The 19,253-nt window shown below is 36.0% G+C and overlaps 1 protein-coding gene across 1 annotated transcript in view; it reads right to left on the bottom strand.

Moving 5' to 3' along the window:
• Window positions 1-15,740: 15,740 nt before the first annotated feature.
• Window positions 15,741-19,253, bottom strand: part of LOC306662244 (taste receptor type 2 member 14-like) — a gene marked incomplete at both ends in the record, with an annotated part of 40,604 nt that continues 37,091 nt past the window's right edge. Inside the window, 4 exons of the mRNA XM_079141772.1 lie at window positions 15,741-16,718; window positions 17,635-17,754; window positions 18,095-18,152; window positions 18,649-18,719. Of these exons, the coding sequence (XP_078997898.1) occupies window positions 15,741-16,718; window positions 17,635-17,754; window positions 18,095-18,152; window positions 18,649-18,719 (1,227 nt within the window). The remainder of the gene's footprint in view (window positions 16,719-17,634; window positions 17,755-18,094; window positions 18,153-18,648; window positions 18,720-19,253) is intronic.

Consider the following 19,253-nt stretch of genomic DNA (forward strand, 5'->3'; position numbering starts at 1 on the left):
AAATTAACAAAACTCAAGCTAAACTAACCAAAGGAAAGAGAAGACCCAAATAAACAAAATCAGAGATGAAAAGTTGGATATTCCAACAGATACCACTAAATCCCAGAAGATCATTAAAGAGTATTTTAAAAAATTATATTCCAATAAAATAAAAAATCTAGAGGGAATGGACACAAGGATATATATGAAATTTGAACCAAGGATATATATGAAACCTAAACAGATCAATAACAAGCAATGGGATTGAAACAGAAATACAAAGTCTCCCAACAAAGAAAAACCCAGTACGAGGTACACTCACTGCTGAATTTTACCAGATTGTTGAAGAAGAACTGACACCATTGCTTCCCATTCCATTTCATGAAGTACAAAGGGAATGAAGCCTTCCAAATTCATTCCATAAATTTAATATTACCCTGATATTAAAACCTGATTAAGACACAACAAGAAAACTATAGACCAATATCCCTGATGAACATAGATTCAAAACTCCTCAATAAAATACTTTCAAATTAAACTAAACAACACAACCAAAAGATCATATACCACTATCAACTAAGTTTCATTTCAGGGATACAAGGATGGCACCACAGACAAATTAATAACTATAACAACAACTCATAAATAAAGGATAAAAATCACATGATCATCTCAACAGATGCAGAAAAAGAATTTTAATAAAATTTAACATCTTGAAGAAACTAGAATTTTATCTCAAAATAATGAAGGCTATATATGACAAACTCACAGCCAAAGTCATACTGAATGGGGAAAAACTAAAACCATTTCCACAAAAATCAGGAACAAGACAAGAATGTCCACTCTCACCACTCTTATTCAATATAGTACATGAATTTTTATCCAGGGCAATCAGGCAAAAGAAAGAAATAAAAGGGATATAAATAGGAAAAGAATAATTTAAACTATCCCTGTTTGCAAATGACATGATTTTATGCTGTGAAGATTCTAAAGACTCCATGAAAAAAACCCTTAGAAGAAATTTAAATTTTTTTTTCAGCAAAGTAGCAAGATTCAAAATCAACACTCAAAAATCAGTATACTCTCTGTAGGCCAATAGCAAACTTACTGAGAAAGAAATCAGGACAATACTCCCATTCACAAAAGCCTGGGAAGAAAAAAATTTTAAAAACCTGAGGAATAAAACTAAGAAGCCAAAAGACCTATTATAAAAATTGTACAATATTGAAGAGAGAAACTGAAGAAGACACTAGAAGATGGAAGGACCTCCTGTGTTCATGGACTGAGAGAAAAAAAAATTGTTAAAATGACTATAATACCAAAATGGATGTAGAGAGTCAACAGTCGTCATCAAAATACCGATTATATTCTTTACAGAACTAGAAAAAAAATCCAAAAATGTATAGGTGACCACAAAAGACCCCAAATAACCAAAGCAATTGCAAGCCTGCGCTGGAGGCAGCACAATGCCCAATTTCAAACTATTCCTCAGAAACCACAGTAACAAAGACAGGATTGTACTGACAAAGAGACACACGTGTACATGAATAGAATAAATTAAAATACCCAGAAATAAACCCACATATTGACAGCTACGTCAATAACAAAGGTACCAAAAACACTGGAGAAAAGACAGCCTCTTCAACAAATGAGCTGGAAAAACTAGCCATCGAGTGTAGAGTATGAAAACTAGATTCCTGACTCTTACACTATAGAAAATCAACTCAAAAGCCATCAAAACCTTTGATGTGAGACCTGAAAATTTTCAGATATTAGGAGAAAAGATAAGGAAAATAGTTCAAGATACAGATACAAGAACAATTTCCTGAATAGAACTCCAAAAGTTTAGGAACTAAAAGCAAGACGTGAAAAATGGGATTACATCAAATTAAAAAGCTTCTCTCTGCCAATCAAAGGAATGCATCAACTGAATGAAGAGAACTTATGAATAGGAGAAAATCTGAGCCACTCATTCAGAGGATTAATATCTAGAATATATAAAGAACTCAAAAATCCTAACATCAAGAACAAGTAATCAGATTAAAAAATGGGCAATTAATCTGTGCACACACTTCTCAAATGAAGTACAAATGGCCAGTAAATATATAAAAAAGTGTTCGACATTTTTGTCATTGGAGAAATGCAAATCAAAACTATCTTGAGATCCTACCCTATCACAGTCAGAATGGCTATTATTTTTAAAAAATAATGAAAAATAACAAATACTAGTGAAGGTGTGGAGAAAAGGGAACCTATATACATTATGAAAAACAGTATGAATGTTCCTCAAAAAACTAAAAACATAACTACATTTGAGTCATCTACATCACCCCAGATGAAGTCAGCACACAAAAGATGTACCTGCATAACTACCTTTATGAAGGGAAGAGAAGAGGGGAGGAGGACAGGAAAGGAGTGTTGTAGGGAGAGTAGATACAATTAAAACACAATATATATGCATATATGGAAATGTCACAGTTGAAACCCACTAATTCATGAAATTAATATGAGTTAATGTTTATAATAAAGATCAAAATATAATTTCAATAAAATAAATCTGATTATCAATGTACAGCTCATTTTCTATAAAACCTCAATAACTGCTTTCTTTAACCTAAAAAAAAAAAGTCAGAGTTGCTTCTTATGCACACCCACAGTTTTCTTATTTTCTTAAAATATTTAGCATGTCATTTGCTCAATATCATTCTTTCCCTCTTAAATTTTTATCTTTGTATTAGTGTGCTTAGGCTACCATAACAAAATACCATAGACTGGCTGCTAAAACAACAGAAAATTATTTCCTCACAGATCTGGAAGCTGGAAGTCAAAGATCAAGAGGATGCCAGAGTTGGATTCTTATGGGACCACACTTGCTGTTGGTCCACAAGACACCTTCTCACAGGAACTGTCTTCTGTGAGCTCTCAGACACCTGGTGTCTCTCCTCTTCCCATAGGATGCCCATCCTACTGGATAAGGGTTCCTCCCTTATGACCTCCCTTAACCTTAAAGATGTCCATAAGTACCCACTCTCCAACTACAGTCATATTCAGAATTTAGGCCTCATTATGTGAATTGGGGGGGTAAACAATTTAGTTTTCAATAGTCTTTCTGAAGTAGGTTCATTAGTAACATTTTCAATGAGAAGGTCCGTATGAGAATATCATTAGTCTTTTGTTATTTTGAAATAATATTTATTTATTTACTTACTTACTCACTTACTTATTCTCTTGTACACATTTTGAGTCAAGAATTTATGATTACAGTTACCTTGCTAAGCACTTTGAAAATATGAATCAGGAATCTGCTCCCTACATACCCCCAAGCAGATAGTTTAGTGAAGGCCAAGGCACAAAGCATATCACTCCTTAATATGTCTTCAAAGAATTTCCACCACAAGGGAAAAGTAATATGGGAGCAAGACTCCAGACAATGATGTTGGAAACTCATGAAGGTCATGACATTGAAGAGCTGCTCTTCAGAGAAATTCAGAAAAATGTATGTGAATTTGTGTGGCATGGTAGAAATGAAAGACATTACACAAGATTTTATAGTTTCGTTTGGGTTTTTATTTATTTTTTATTCTTTATTTTCATTCTCATTGGCACACCGTACTTGTACACATGGTGGGATTCATTGTTACATATTTGTGGACACACACAATATAACAGTATAATTTGACCAATATCATTCTCCATTATTTCCACTTTTCTTCTGGATTATATAAATCTTTTGCCTTTTATACAGGATTTTGTATCATCCAAAAGGAAAATCTCATGGAGTAAAAGATAAACATGGTAGAAGGAATATGGGAAAGAAACATTAAAATTCTGCTTGAATCACCACTCAGTCACATCTGCCTGAACTGCAGCTATTTAAAGATGCTAGGAACATTTAAAAATGGAATTACAGTGAGCAGTCTGTCAACAATGCCTTCTTACTTTCAACACCATCAAATAATTCCTTTGTCAAAACAAACATTTCTCATAAATATAAAAATGATTTTATAATACTCTATTATCAGACAGGTACAAGAAACATACCTCACTCCAAAACCTTGCAAATGTAATGAGTGTGGCAAATCCTTTAATCAAGACTCACACTGCATCAAATAGTCCACACTGGATACACACAATTTCTTTGTAACATATGTGGTAATATTCAATCCAAAATTGAACCTTACAAGTCATGCCAGAATTCACACTGGAGAGAAACTGAACAAATGTAAAGAATGTAGAAAGGTCTTCAATTGTATTTCACACTTCACACAACATCAGAGAATTCACACTGGAGATAATTCTTTCAAACATAATAAATAATACCTAATAATTCATATTGGTAAAAACCTACAAATGTAAAGATTGTGGCAAGGTCTTTAATTGCATTTCATACCTTGCACAACACTAGAGAATGCATCCTGGAAAGGAACCTTACAAAAGAAATTAATGTGAGAATGTTTTCACTTGCAATTCACACCTTGAATTTCATCATAGAATCCTTTCTGGAGAGAAATGTACAAAGATAATGAATGTGAAAATATATCCAGCCTAAAGTCATCCCTAGAACATCATCAGAGAATTCATACTGAAAAAAATACCTTCTATGTTTAATGAATGAGCACAGCCTTTAGGTTTCATTTAAGGCTTAGTGACCTTGAGTTAGTCCATAACGGAGAGAAACCTTAGCAATGCATTGGATGTGACCAGGCCTCAAGGTGAAAGTCTGACATCAGGATCCACCACTGGATTCATGCTGCAGAAAAATTTTACAAATGTACTAAGGGTTGCAATTATTTTAGTATGAATTCAGACCTCAGTATACAACAGATAAGATACCCTGAAGAGAAATCTTTTAGAAGTAATAACGGCAAATGCTATTTAATAAATTATTTAACCAATCCTCATGCTATACTCTATATCAGAGAATTTATCGGAAGAACAAATAAGTCTCTACTTCTCCAAGATTAACTTTTGGTCTTTTACACTACATTCAAGCTATGGTAAAAATATGTTAAAACACTTGGCATGTCAAAAGTACTGGGATGTTTGAAAATTTTCCAATTATCTTCAAGTTATGAAACATCCCATTTTTGAGATTTCCTGCAAAGTCTACCTTACTATTTTATGAATTTTGGATATTCCTTTCAAGACTTTTATAATGGTGTTCACAAAGGAAACCGTGGGAGGAAAGGCATTAGATCATGAAATGAGAATCATTGCTGTCCATGTTTCTGAACAAGGAAAACACTATGCTTTAATATTTAATGTTGGATCCAAGATGGGGGACTAGAGGGTGACTGCATCTCCTGTCGCTCCAGAACCCAGGATTCAAGAAGGGGAGGCATTGAGAGACTCAGACTAACATAGAGCCACGGGGTGAAGTTCAGCCCGGGCGGCAGGCCTGGACAGGGGCGGCTTCTCAGAGCAGGGGAGGGAAGCTAGAGTTTTCCCAGGCAGCCCTGCTCCTCCGGCAGCGGGCTCCTTCCATGGCCAGCTTCTCAGAGCAGGCCACCCAGTGAGAGCCTTTCTGCACAGAGCCAGCTCCAAGTCCTGGAGCCAGCGGTGAGGTCCGGCCCGCAGGCAGCCTCTGGGACCATGGCAGGGCCGCCAGAGACTAGAAGGGCCTGGAACAACATTTACCAAGCCCTGAAAGAAAACAAATGCCAACCAAGAATCTTATACCCAGCAAAACTTACTTTCAGATTTGACAACAAAATAAGATCCTTCCATGATAAACAAAAGCTAAAGGAATTTGCAAAAAGAAAGCCAGCATTACAGAACATTCTCAGCAAAATATTCCATGAGGAAGAGATGAAAAACAACGATGCAAATCAGCAAAGGGAGGAACTAGCCTACAGGAATAGCCAAATAAAGGAGAAACCAAATCATGTCAAAAAACAAAAATGAGTCAAGTGACTGGGAATACAAATCATATCTCAATAATAACCCTGAATGTTAATGGCCTGAACTCATCAATCAGAAGACATAGACTGGCAGAATGGATTAAAAAGGAAAATCCAACAATATGCTGCCTGCAAGAGACTCATCTCATAGAAAGAGATACCCATAGAGTAAAGGTGAAAGGATGGGGAAAAACATACCATGCACATGGACACAGCAAAAAAGCTGGAGTATCCATCCTCATTTCAGATAATGTGGACTTCAAGCCAATACTAGTGAGAAGGAATAAAGAAGGACATTACATACTGTTTAAGGGAAGCATAAATCAGCAAGACATAACAATCATAAATATCTATGCCCCGAACATTGGCTCATCTATGTACGTCAAACAAATCCTTCTCAATTCCAGGAATCAAATAGACCACAACACAATAATACTAGGCGATTTTAACACACCTCTCTCACCACTAGACAGATCTTCCAAAAAAAAAAAAAATTGAATAAAGAAACCACAGATCTCAATAACACAAGCAACAATTTAGACTTAACTGACTTATATAGACTATACCATCCAACAAAGAGTGAATACACTTTCTTCTCAGCAGCACATGGATCCTTCTCTAAAATAGACCATATTTTATGCCACAAAGCTACTGTTAGCAAATACAAGAAGATAGAGATACTACCTTGTACTCAATCACATCATAATGGATTGAAATTAGAAATAAATGACAGAATAAAAAACAGAAACTTCTCCAACACCTGGAGATTAAATAATACACTATTATATGATGAATGGATAACAGAAGACATCTGCAGGGAAATTTAAGAATTCTTAGAAGTAAACAAGAACAAAGACACATCATATCAAAATCTCTGGGACACTACGAAAGCAGTACTTAGAGGAAGATTTATTTCATGGGGCGCATTCAACAGAAGAAGTAGAAATCAACAAATAAATGACTTAACACTACAGCTCAAAGCCCTAGAAAAAGAACAGCAGACCAACACCAAAAGTAGTAGAAGACAGGAAATAGTTAAAATAAGAGCCAAAATCAACGAAATTGAAACAAAAGAAACAATCGGAAAAATTAACAAAATAAAGAGTTGGTTCTTTGAAAAAATAAACAAAATTGATAAACACTTAGCCACACTAACAAAGAGAGAGGGAGAAAACTCAAATTACTAAAATTCGGAATGAACAAGGAAATATCACAACAGACACGAGTGAAATCCAAAACATAATTAGAAGCTATTTTGAAAATCTATACTCCAACAAAACAGAAAACCTCGAAGACATCAACAAGTTTCTAGAGACATATAAATTGCCTAAACTGAACGAGGAGGACGTACACAATTTAAATAGACCAATTTCAAGTAATGAAATAGAAGAGGTCATCAAAAGCCTACCAACAAAGAAAAGTCCAGGACCAGATGGGTTCTCAGCTGAGTTCTACAAAACCTTTAAAGAAGAGCTCATTCCAATACTCTCAAAGTATTCCATGAAATAGAAGAGGAGGGAACCCTCCCAAACTCATTCTATGAAGCCAATATCTCCCTGATACCTAAACCAGACAGAGACACATCGAGGAAAGAAAATTTCAGACAAATATCCTTAATGAACATCAGTGCAAAAATTCTCAATAAAATTTTAGCAAATCGAATACAAAAATATATTAAAAAGATAGTGCACCATGATCAAGTGGGTTTTATCACAGGGATGCAAGGTTGGTTCAACATCCGGAAATCAATAAATGTCATTCACCATATCAACAGACTAAAAGTTAAGAATCACATGATTATTTCAATAGATGCAGAAAAAGCATTCGATAAAATACAGCATCCCTTGATGCTCAAAACACTAGAAAAAACTGGGATAGTGGGAACATTCCTTAACATTGTAAAGGCCATCTACGCTAAGCCCATGGCCAATATCATTCTCAATGGTGAAAAACTGAAAGCATTCCTCCTAAGAACTTGAACAGGGCAGGGATGCCCTCTTTCACCACTTCTATTCAACATCATCCTTGAAACTCTAGCCAGAGTAATTAGACAAACCAAAGAAATTAAAGGGATTTGAATTGGAAAAGAAGAACTCAAACTATTCCTTTTCGCTGAGGACATGATTATATATGTAGAGGAACCTGGAAATTCCACCAGAAAACTTTTAGAACTCATAAGTGAATTCAGTAAAGTAGCAGGTTACAAGATCAATGCCCATAAATCCAATGCATTTTTATACATAAGTGATCAATCTTCAGAAAGAGAAGTTAGGAAAACTACCCCATTCACAATATCATCAAAAAAAATAAAATACTTGGGAATCAATCTCACAAAAGAGGTGAAAGACTTCTATGATGAGAACTACAGAACACTAAAGAAAGAAATTAAAGAAAACATTAGAAGATGGAAAGATCTCCTATGTTCTTGGATAGGCAGAATTAATATTGTCAAAATGGCCATACTACCAAAAATGCTATACAAATTCAACGCAATTCCAATTAAAATCCCAATGATGTACCTTACAGAAATAGAGCAAGCAATCATGAAATTCATCTGGAAGAATAAGAAACCCAGAATAGCTAAAGCAATCCTCAGTAGAAAGACAAAGCAGGGGATATCGCAATACCAGATCTCTACTACAGTGCAATAGTAACAAAAACAGCCTGGTATTAGTACCAAAATAGACAGGTAGATCAATGGTACAGAATAGAGGACATGGACACAAACCCAAATAAATGCAATTTTCTCATACTAGACAAAGGTTCCAAAAATATGCAATGGAGAAAAGATAGCCTCTTCAACAAATGGTGCTGGGAAAACTGGAAAACCATATGCAATAGAATGAAATTAAACCCATATCTCTCACCCTGCACAAAACTCAACTCAAAATGAATCAAGGACCTGGGAATCAGACCAGAGACCCTGCATCTTATAGAAGAAGAAGTAGGTCCAAATCTTCAACTTGTTGGCTTAGGATCAGACTTCCTTAACAGGACTCCCATAGCACAAGAAATAAAAGCAAGAATCAACGACTGGGATAGATTCAAACTAAAAAGCTTTCTCTCAGCAAAGGAAACTATCAGTAATGTGAAGAGAGAGTCTACGGAGTGGGAGAATATCTTTGCCACTCATACTTCAGATAGAGCGCTAATTTCCAGAATATATAAAGAACTCAAAAAACTCTACACCAAAAATACCAATAATCCAATCAATAAATGGGCTAAGGAAATGAACAGACACTTCACAGAAGAAGATGTACAAGCAATCAACAGATATATGAAAAAATGTTCAACATCTCTAGTAATAAGAGAAATGCAAATCAAAACTACCCTAAGATTTCATCTCACCCCAATTAGAATGGCGATTATCAAGAACACAAGCAACAATAGGTGTTGGCGAGGATGTGGGGAAAAAGGTACACTCATACATTGCTGGTGGGGTTGCAAATTAGTGCAGCCACTCTGGAAAGCAGTATGGAGATTCCTCAGAAAGCTTGGAATGGAACCACCATTTGACCCAGCTATCCCATTCCTTGGTCTATACCCAAAGGACTTAAAATCAGCATACTACAGAGATACAGCCACATCAATGTTCATAGCTTCTCAATTCACAATAGCCAGACTATGGAACCAACCTAGATGCCCTTCAATTGATGAATGGATAAAGAAACTGTGGTATATATACACAATGGAATATTACTCAGCCATAAAGAATGACAAAATTATGGCATTTGCAGGCAAATGGATGAAATTGGAGAATATCATGCTAAGTGAGATAAGCCAATCTCAAAAAGCCAAGGGACGAATGATATCGCTAATAAGTGGAGGATGACACATAAAGGGGGGGAGGGAAGGGTTAATGTTAGGGTTAGAGTTAGGGTTAGGGAGGGGGGCAAGTATGGAGGAAGAAAGTACTGTATAGAGGGTAAAGAGGGGTGGGAGGGGTGGGGGGGAGGGAAAAAAAATAACAGAATGAATCAAACAACATTACTGTATGTGGATTTATGATTACACAAATGGTATGCCTTTGCGCCATGTACAAACAGAGAGGCAACATGTATCCCATTTGTTTACAATAAAATAAAAAAATTTTTAAAAAAAACTGTGGCATATATATATACATATATATATATATACATATATATATATATATATATACACATACATATATATATATATATATATACACAATGGAATATTACTCCGCCATGAAGAATGATAAAATTATGGCATTTGCAGGCAAATGGATGAAATTGGAGAATATCATGCTAAGTGAGATAAGCCTATCTCAAAAAACTAAAGGACAAATGATGTCGCTGATAAGCGAATGATGACATATAATGGAAGGAGGGAGGGGTTAGCGTTAGGGTTAGGGTTAGGTTTAGGTTTGGGGTTATGGAGGGTGGCATATTGGAGAATGGAGGAAAGAAGGACTGTATAGAGGGAAAAGAGGGGTGAGAGGGGTGGGAGGGGTGGGGGGAAGGAAAAAAATAACAGAATTAATTAAACAACATTTTCCTATGTAAATTTATGATTACACAAATGGTATGCCTTGACTCCAAGTACAGAGAAACAACATGTATCCCATTTGTTTACAATTAAAAAAATAAAAATATTTAATGTCTATGCCAAAGAGTATTTGGAAGAGACTGAGCATGATGCAAAATTATGGTGTCAGTCATTCTGCCTACTGTGTTCTACACACTCTGGTCCTCACAGTGGACTAGCATGGGATGTAGGTAAGGAATGTTCTACTAACTGACTGAAGAGCACACCAATACCTTCGGGACCTGGGGTTTGTATTGGAGGAGAGAATGTGTTCCTAGGGACAGATTATATGTTAGGAAGAATGCAGGGGAAATGTGGCCACCTACTACATTGAATGGCCACAGCTGTTGTGTAGCATGATTATTGTGTTTTATTCTTGTAGGGAAAAATTATCAGAGTGGAGAGATCAACCAAAAGAATCACAATAGCATGCTTTTGATGAGGAATCATATTCTAGAAACTAATGTATTTCACTTAGTGATTTCTGATAATTTGGGACTCACTTTGAATGTCTTCTTCATGGTTGTTGTCAACCATACTTTGTATTTTCTTCTTTATCTTTCACCATCTGCTTTGTCTTGGGTTAAAGGAAGTTTTATCTTCTAAGCTATTTAGCAATTTACTTATTTTATTGTTTTATAATATAACATACACTCTTGGGATATATAACACGTCTCTAATCATGTCTGAATTATATCAATGTCTCATTTAAATTCTAGTTTAAATCACGTTTCACTTGTCACTCCTTCTGATATGTTATGTAGATATATTTGCTTTATTAATCAACTTTATTTAAGCAAAATTTTATGTGACATAAAACAATGTAATTTTGAATTGCAACCTATTCTATATCATATAGAATTTTAACAATCATGTGTTTTAAACTATGGCATATCATTTTGTTACAACTTAGGAGGCACAGTTCTCTTTCTCCATAAATTTAATTTTTCATTTGCTCAACATCACTCTTTCCCTCTTAAACTTTTGTCTTTGTATCAGTTTGCTCAGTCAGTCATAAAATACCATAAGTACAGTGACTTACGCGTGGAAATTTATTTCTGCACAGTTGTGGAGTTTGGAAATTGTACACCAAGTGACCAGCAAGGTTGGCTTTAGATTAGGCTGCAGCCCATCCTGCTGGCTTGTAGGCAGGTCACTTCTCACAGGACCTTCCTAACTTGGCCTTCTCTGTGAAAAAAAGACTCCTGATATCTTTCTTCCTCCCATAAGGATACCAGTGTTACTGACTTGAGAACACCTCATGAATTTATTTGATGTTAATTCTCTATCTCCTAAGGCCTTTCATCTAACCAAGTCAATGAGTTAGAGATTCAATACTTGGATTGGAAGAGTTTGGAGGAAGCAAATCTTTCATTCCATAATGGTCTTTTGAAGCTGACCCATAGCAGGATTTTTAGTGAAGAGGTGTATGTTGGAAATAGCACTACTCATTTTCATTTGGAAAGTATAGTAAGTAATCTATTTCTTAGAATATAATCTTTAGCTAAATATTAAGGATTGCCATCATAGGACTTTGAAAATATGCATCAGTCATCTTCTAGTATATAATTTTTTTTAGATTTTGCATGTGATTAAATTTGTATTTTACCCTCTTGAGATTACCCCCCATACTGTGCATATACTTTCTGAATTTCTATTTGCCTCTGATGGTTCCATATTACAATGATATATACAAGTGTGAATATGATGTTTCGATAATCATGGACCATGTACTGAAAAAGATATACATACCACTATTAACATGTATTTTAGTTGATCTGAGGAAAGGGAAATTTATGATCACCTTAATAAATAACAGAACGCACTTGACACTTTGTTGATAGTAACTTTATTCATTTATATTAGAAACAAACCAAATATCCTTCCATGGGTGAATGCAAATGAACCGTGGTATATCTGTACATGAAATACTACCCATGTACTAGACATCAGTGTGGATGAATCTCAAAGATGTAAGCTAAGTGAAAGAAGGTAACTTCCAGGTACATCCCGTATGACCTGTTCCTGTCTCATTCTGAAAAAGGCAGGACTATGGGGACAGAAGACAGATGAGTATTTGTAGGAATTGGGGTTCAGGGAGGGTTTGACCACAAAGGGGAAGTATATGGGATTATTGGAGGTGTTGCAAATGCTGTAAGTCCTATTTCTAGTGTTATATACGTGAATTTATACCTGTGTTAAAACTTATAGAACTGTATAACATTTTATACTTTTAACAGGTCTTATTAAAGTATCACAGGCAGTAAGGAAGAGAAAGATGCTCTGTAGGATGATTTTTTAATTTTTTATTTGTTCTGAGTAGTTATACATGACAGCAGAATACATTTATGCATTTTATAAGTCATACATAAGTGGAATATAATGTCTCATTGTTCTGGTTGTACATATTGTAGGGTTACATCAGTTATGCAGTCATATAAGTACATGAGGCTTAATGTCTGTTTCACTCTACTATTCTTCCTAAACCCACCCCCTTTCCCTCCCCTCACTCCTCTGTACCAAATATAAAGTAACTCTGTTCTTCCCTAGTGACCCCCTACCTTATTGTGAATTAGCTTCTGCCTAACACAGAAAGCATTTGGCCTTTGGTTTTCTGGGTTTGGCTTATTTCGCTTAGCATGATGTTCTCCAATTCCATCCATTTACCAGCAAATGCCATAATTTCATTCTTCTTTAAAGCTAAATAATAGTCCAACATATATATATATACACACATATATATAAATATATATATACACACACACGCGCGCGCACACACACACACACATCACATTTTCTTTATGTAGGAAGATTACAAAGTATTTCTCAAAGTGTTATCACTTACAGGTGCAACACTAGTAAATTCTCAATCCATAAGCAGAGATGCCAGTTATCACCACTATCATTCATTTTGAATATTTGAGAATTTTCATTATATAATAAATATGTATAGAAATAGTTACAAGGAAGAAGTAAAATAATCATTATAAATAATTGTATGCAGATGATACTCTTTTGTAACTACCAAAGACAAGATTCAGATTAAACCAAAGCACTTGTGACACTTGAGTGGAGCAGCTGTCTTACAGTTCAACAAATAAACAAGGAAAAACAATATGCAACCTTTTGCAGACACACTAGTCAGGAGCAAATATCATAGAAAAAATTAAGAATATTTACATTGGCACCAAAATTGCATATTCTTTTACATGTTTCCCCACCACATTCAGGATATGGGTGATCAGCCTCCTGTGGATGCTTCATAGCAACTTGGTGGGGGGAGTCTGCAGGGAGTTATCATCCTACCTCTGTGCTGCATCTTCACACAGTACTGGATAAGTCTGGATACCTCAGAACATCAGTTTCTCCACAGGAAAAACAGTACTTCAAATTTATGAATTTACTGATAATTGACCACACAAATATCACAATGTCCTCTTTTTAGTGGCTATTTCTTCAGAAGCCAACCTTGTATTTTATAGTATATGTTTCTCATTAAAATGTCTCCAAAAGACACATAGGTGTTCTACATAGATTTTTTTCAATGACTATATGAATGAATGACAATAGGAGAATGAGAAAATCATTTTTATTATTTTTTATTTGTTCTAATTGGTTACACATGACAGCCGAATTCATTTTGACACATTGCACACAAATGGAGCATAACATCTTATTCCTATGACTGTACAAGGTGCTGAGTCACACCAGTAGTGTAATCATACCTGTATATAGGGTGATAATGTCTGTCTCATTCTATCATCCTTCCCATCCCACCACTTCACCCCACCCCTAACTCCCCTTCTCACAATTCAAAGTTCCTTCATTCTTCCCTACCCAATCCCCACTATGGATCAGCATCTACTTATCAGAGAAAACATTTGGCCTTTGGTTTTTTGGGATTGATTTATTTCACTTAGTATGAGATTCCCTAGTCACATCCATTTGCCTGCAAATACCATAATTTCATTATTCTTTAAAGCTGAGTAATATTCCATTATGTATGTGTACCACACTTTCTTTATCCATTCAACTGTTGAAGGGCATCTAGATCGGTTCCACAGTTTAGTTATTGTGAACTGAGCTGCTAAAACATTGATGTGGCTGTGTCCCTGTAGTATGCTGATTTTAAGTCCTTTGGTATAAACAGAGGAGTGGGATAATTGGTCAAATGGTGGTTCCATTCCAAGTATTCTTAGGGAGGAATTCTTTTCCAAATACAATCCCTGCAATTTGAAGGGATGTGTTTGGGAAAACTAATCATGAATAAAGAATCCATCAACTTAAAAAATACACAGAATTCTATCTCACTGAAGATTTGACAACAATCAGCACAGGTCGATCAGCACATAACGATGATTCCCTGTCCTTTAGCCACCTCATCAACCTAATTTGTTTTAAAACTTTCACCTATTTATGAACTCACTTTTTTATTTGCCACCTAATCAATATTAATATCACAGATGAATAACAAAAGTTCCTGTTGATGATATGGTTTTAATCCATAAGTTACTCTAATTTTCTGTTTCTATGACATACTGACTCTTTTCCCTATTTGTAAAATACAAGTACATGATGAAATAAAGTTAACATAAACACTAATTTTTCAGAGTAATATACATTAAGACTATTATCAGTCAAAATTCAATGATCTTATGCATTAAAATTGAAATGTTTTGTGAGACATATTTGAAAACCTTTGTACATTATATAATACATTGTAAAATGCATTGCAGTACTCACGGATTTCTTATATAAATGTATAATTCTAATAATGATTAATACTTTCCAAGAATTCATGAAAAGAAGATACTTGGAATAAATTAACCTCATGATTATGAGGAAATTTTTTTAAACATTGTAAATTGGGTCTTATGTTTGAAGTGATGAATTGAGTGTATAGCTGTCTAATAGTCTATATTTCATTTTCCATTTCTTATCTGCTCTTTTAGGGACTTATTATAAATTAAGGAACTGATTTGTGTTTAATTATAGTTTTAGTTTTAGTAACCATATTTCATACACAAAGATACATAAGTATTCTATATTTTACATTTCTCATTTTATAATCTAAAAAGTTAATGACTGATGGAAAATTTATATTATTTATTACTATAAAGCTTATTATCTTTAATGAGTTTGCATTGATATCCTTGCATGTATAAATATACTATATACAATTTGCATATGTACTGCTAAGGTTGCAATATAGAGAGTTACTATATATTTAAAATATAATTTTGTAAAACACATAAAGCTATATTAATAGAAGAATATTTGGAAAGTGCAGACTTACAAGAATTTTGTGTTCAATTACTTCTCTCTAGGATACGCATAATGATCCCAAAATGGTCTGTGGACCTGGTGGCTCAGCATTTGGATGCCCCTCAGCCACCCCAGCACTGACTGAGAGGCCTGTCTCAGCTTCCTGTTCCCTAGAATCAGGACAAGTGAGTGGACTGAAGGGAAAGCTATCCCACCAGCCTCAATTAAAAACATAATCAGACTACTGTTCAGGGACTCAGCGGTTAAAAACTGAAACAGAAAGGACAGAAAGAAAACGGCATACAGCAGCAGGAAGGCGATCACAGTTTGCAAGGCTTTCACATGGGCCGTGGTGCTGGCATCCCTGGGCCCTCTGGCTTTGTGCTGCATCTTCTTCAGGTGTTTCCACAGAGAGAAGATTAGCAGAAGAAAAGTCACCAGGGACACAGTGAAGGGTACGAACATGAACAGAGTGATGGTGAATGATGAAAATATGAAAAATTGTTCATCTCTATTCAGACTGTAGCTGTCAGACAGGTTTCCTTTACATCCATCAACCCAGAAATCAATTAGTGTGTTTATAAACACAATATTTAAAAACAAGAGGAGGAGAGACATGATCAGTGTCACTGAAGTAACTGTTTTAACTCTCCACCTTAGGTAAAGGAAAACAGAGTTAGAAAAATTGGCTATCTTGAGAAAGTAATAGATGCTGAGGCTTGTAGCAAGCCAGATGCTGAAATGATTGATTACTGTATATGTAATATAAATGATTCTCATAATTGTTCCAGTTGTCCATAAAGTTGGATACAGCACAGGTACCCACCAATCTAGAAAAAATATCCAGATAAAACCAATTCTGAAGAGTGCCAAAGTTGTGAGGATTTGATCAACTGAAGAGATCTTTCTTCTCTTGACCCAGTCCACACAGTTCACCAGTGCTATGAATCCATTTCCTAAATTTCCCATTATGAATTCCACATTTAAGATGATTGAAAATATGCTCTGTTCAACACCAACCATTGTCTGTTAGAAAAACCCCAATGACTAAAATCACTGCAGATTTTGTTAATGCATCCGTCTAAGGCTATGTATAATTAATTCATGATGATTCATAACATACTGTCTTTGAAAAACTTCCATCTACAAGATCAAACCAGCAAACATCAAGATTTGCTCCTGAGTTGGTTCTCAGCTTTCTTCATGAAAATCTGTGATTTCCCAGACAGCACAGCTAAGCATCATCCTGATATTGTGGGTCTTACACATAGCTGCCTTTTGCAGTTGATCCTGAAGAAAATGCTGAAATCTCAGATACTCACATGCAAATAGATCCATTTATTTGCATTGATTTGCTATTTTTTCCTTAAACACATATTTCAGTCAGACTACTTAAGTCATGGGCAAGTAACCTTACAAAATACTAACACATACAGCTTATAATTAGATTCTAAACTGGTATGCAGAACTTCCTAGTCACAGAGGTTTTAAACACTTCAAAATTAGGTCTCTAAGAACGTATACATACATTTTTCCAATGCTCTTCAAAGCATGAGAGTTATCCTATAATCACATATACATGTATGACTCAAATACTTGGTACAGAAAAATGTACAAATCTATCATTTTACCTTTTACAAAGCCATGCATGCCCGCACACAAACCCAGAAACACACATTTGTTTGAATTCAGATCCCCTTTTTTCTAATCCCAAAATTCAGGTTTTTCACTGATTCAACATTTCTCAGGAATCTTTCTCTTGCTTAGTACTGTGTGATAGTCATAAAGACATGGTTTCAAAATGTTTTCAGCTATTGACGCAGTATTATGACTGTTTTATCCTTGCATCTGAAAGTCAGTGAGAATCTTCCTGTTGAACTACGAAGCAGTCACTGAGGCAAATGAGTTCATCCACACAAAAAGAATCTTCCTAATTCACTACCTGCCCCTGGCCTAGTAGGACCACTTCTTCAACTACACCAGGGTCCTCCGGGGTTTTATCCAGCCTCCACTCACTTCCGTGCTTATCATCAAGGCAGCAAGGTAGATGGAGAATGATGTGCTGCCAGGGAGAGGTGGAGAAAAGATAGCATGACAAAATTGTCCATGACAATTAAAGAGTAAACAAGTGACTAATGACACAGATACAGCAACAACTTCCAAAGTCGGCAGAAAAGCGTATCATAAGCCTTAAAGATGGCAGAGGGAAGATAGGGAATTACAGTGTGCAGGACTGAACCCACCCACAGGCACCTGAAACCGTGCTGAACAAAGAAATGAAACCAACATAATGAAAAATTCACGAATGCCCAACATTTAAGGAGACAGACTGACAGAAGGTCCATTGCCCAGCATGAGAGGTTTGTAATGAAAAGCTCCTAAGAACAGAAGTGCAAACATACCGTCAGTCTAAAGGCAGGAAAGTCTCCTGACTTGGCTCCTTCCACATAGCATAGAGCTCTGGGAAGAAGACAAAGAGAAAAGCAAGCAACCCCAGGGGTGAGGTTGTGGGGAGCGGGTGCTGGTACTGGAGCTTTGTGGACTTTCAGAAAAGAGACAGAACTTGGGTTCCAGCAAGGATTGCGGTGATTCCTGAGCAGTTCTCTCTGAGGCCCCACCCCTGTACCTTTTCTCTGGGTGGGGAATAGTTTCAGTTTCCACCTGAAAAACAGCTGCTAGGAAAAGACAATCTTTTCCAGTCAAGGTAACAATAGAAAAAAGAATAATTCCCAAACTTCTCATCCATAAACCAAAATGACAAGAGAGGAACAGCAACTGCATTCATTTCCATGTCAATGTTGTATGTGAGTGCATTTAAACAAGGTTAAAGTATTTCTTTTAATTTTTCATTTGTGACAAGTTTTGCATACTGGCTGTACCAAATTCAAGTCATTGATCAAAGCTGATGGAAAGATTCTTGGTGATCAAGGCCACTGTGTGGCTCTGAAGAACTCACAGGGAAAGGGGACGTACTCCTACTGAAATGCTGCAAGGCCGTCCCCTCTTCCGCACAGGAGTACCCTGTGTCTGAGAACAAAAATGGAAGAGCAGAGCATTAAAGCAAGCCTAGGGCCCTCTGAGCATGTCACCCTCATGACTACACAAGTCATACATTTATAAAGCCAGGCACTTTATAAAGCCAGGCACTTTTGCAGGGCACAGTCTCACTGAGTGACACAAGGGGTGAACTGTTTTGAAGACAAAATTGTGACTGCCTAGGAGCTGAGTCTGCACTTTGCCCTGGGAACTTTCTGTGCAAAGATTCAAGATGGGATTGCCAAGGAGCTTTGGTAATGACCTGCCTGAGGAAATTCTTTGCAAAGGTACAGTACAATAACAGTCTTGACCTTGAGCTCAGACACCAACTGCCAGGGATAGAGAATTCTGAGCATAACAAGAAAACCCACAATATCTTGCAAGTGCTGCAAACTTCAGGTCTGCCTGCTTTGCAGAAACTTTCCCGCAAATAACCTTTTGATGATAAAAACCTATAACATGCTGTGCTAGCCCTGGGTCACTGTTCCTCCACCAGAGGCCAGTGTCCCACCTGGTCCCAGCTTT

This window comes from Sciurus vulgaris (assembly GCF_902686455.1).
Source record: "Sciurus vulgaris genome assembly, chromosome: 5".
NCBI lineage: Eukaryota > Metazoa > Chordata > Mammalia > Rodentia > Sciuridae > Sciurus > Sciurus vulgaris.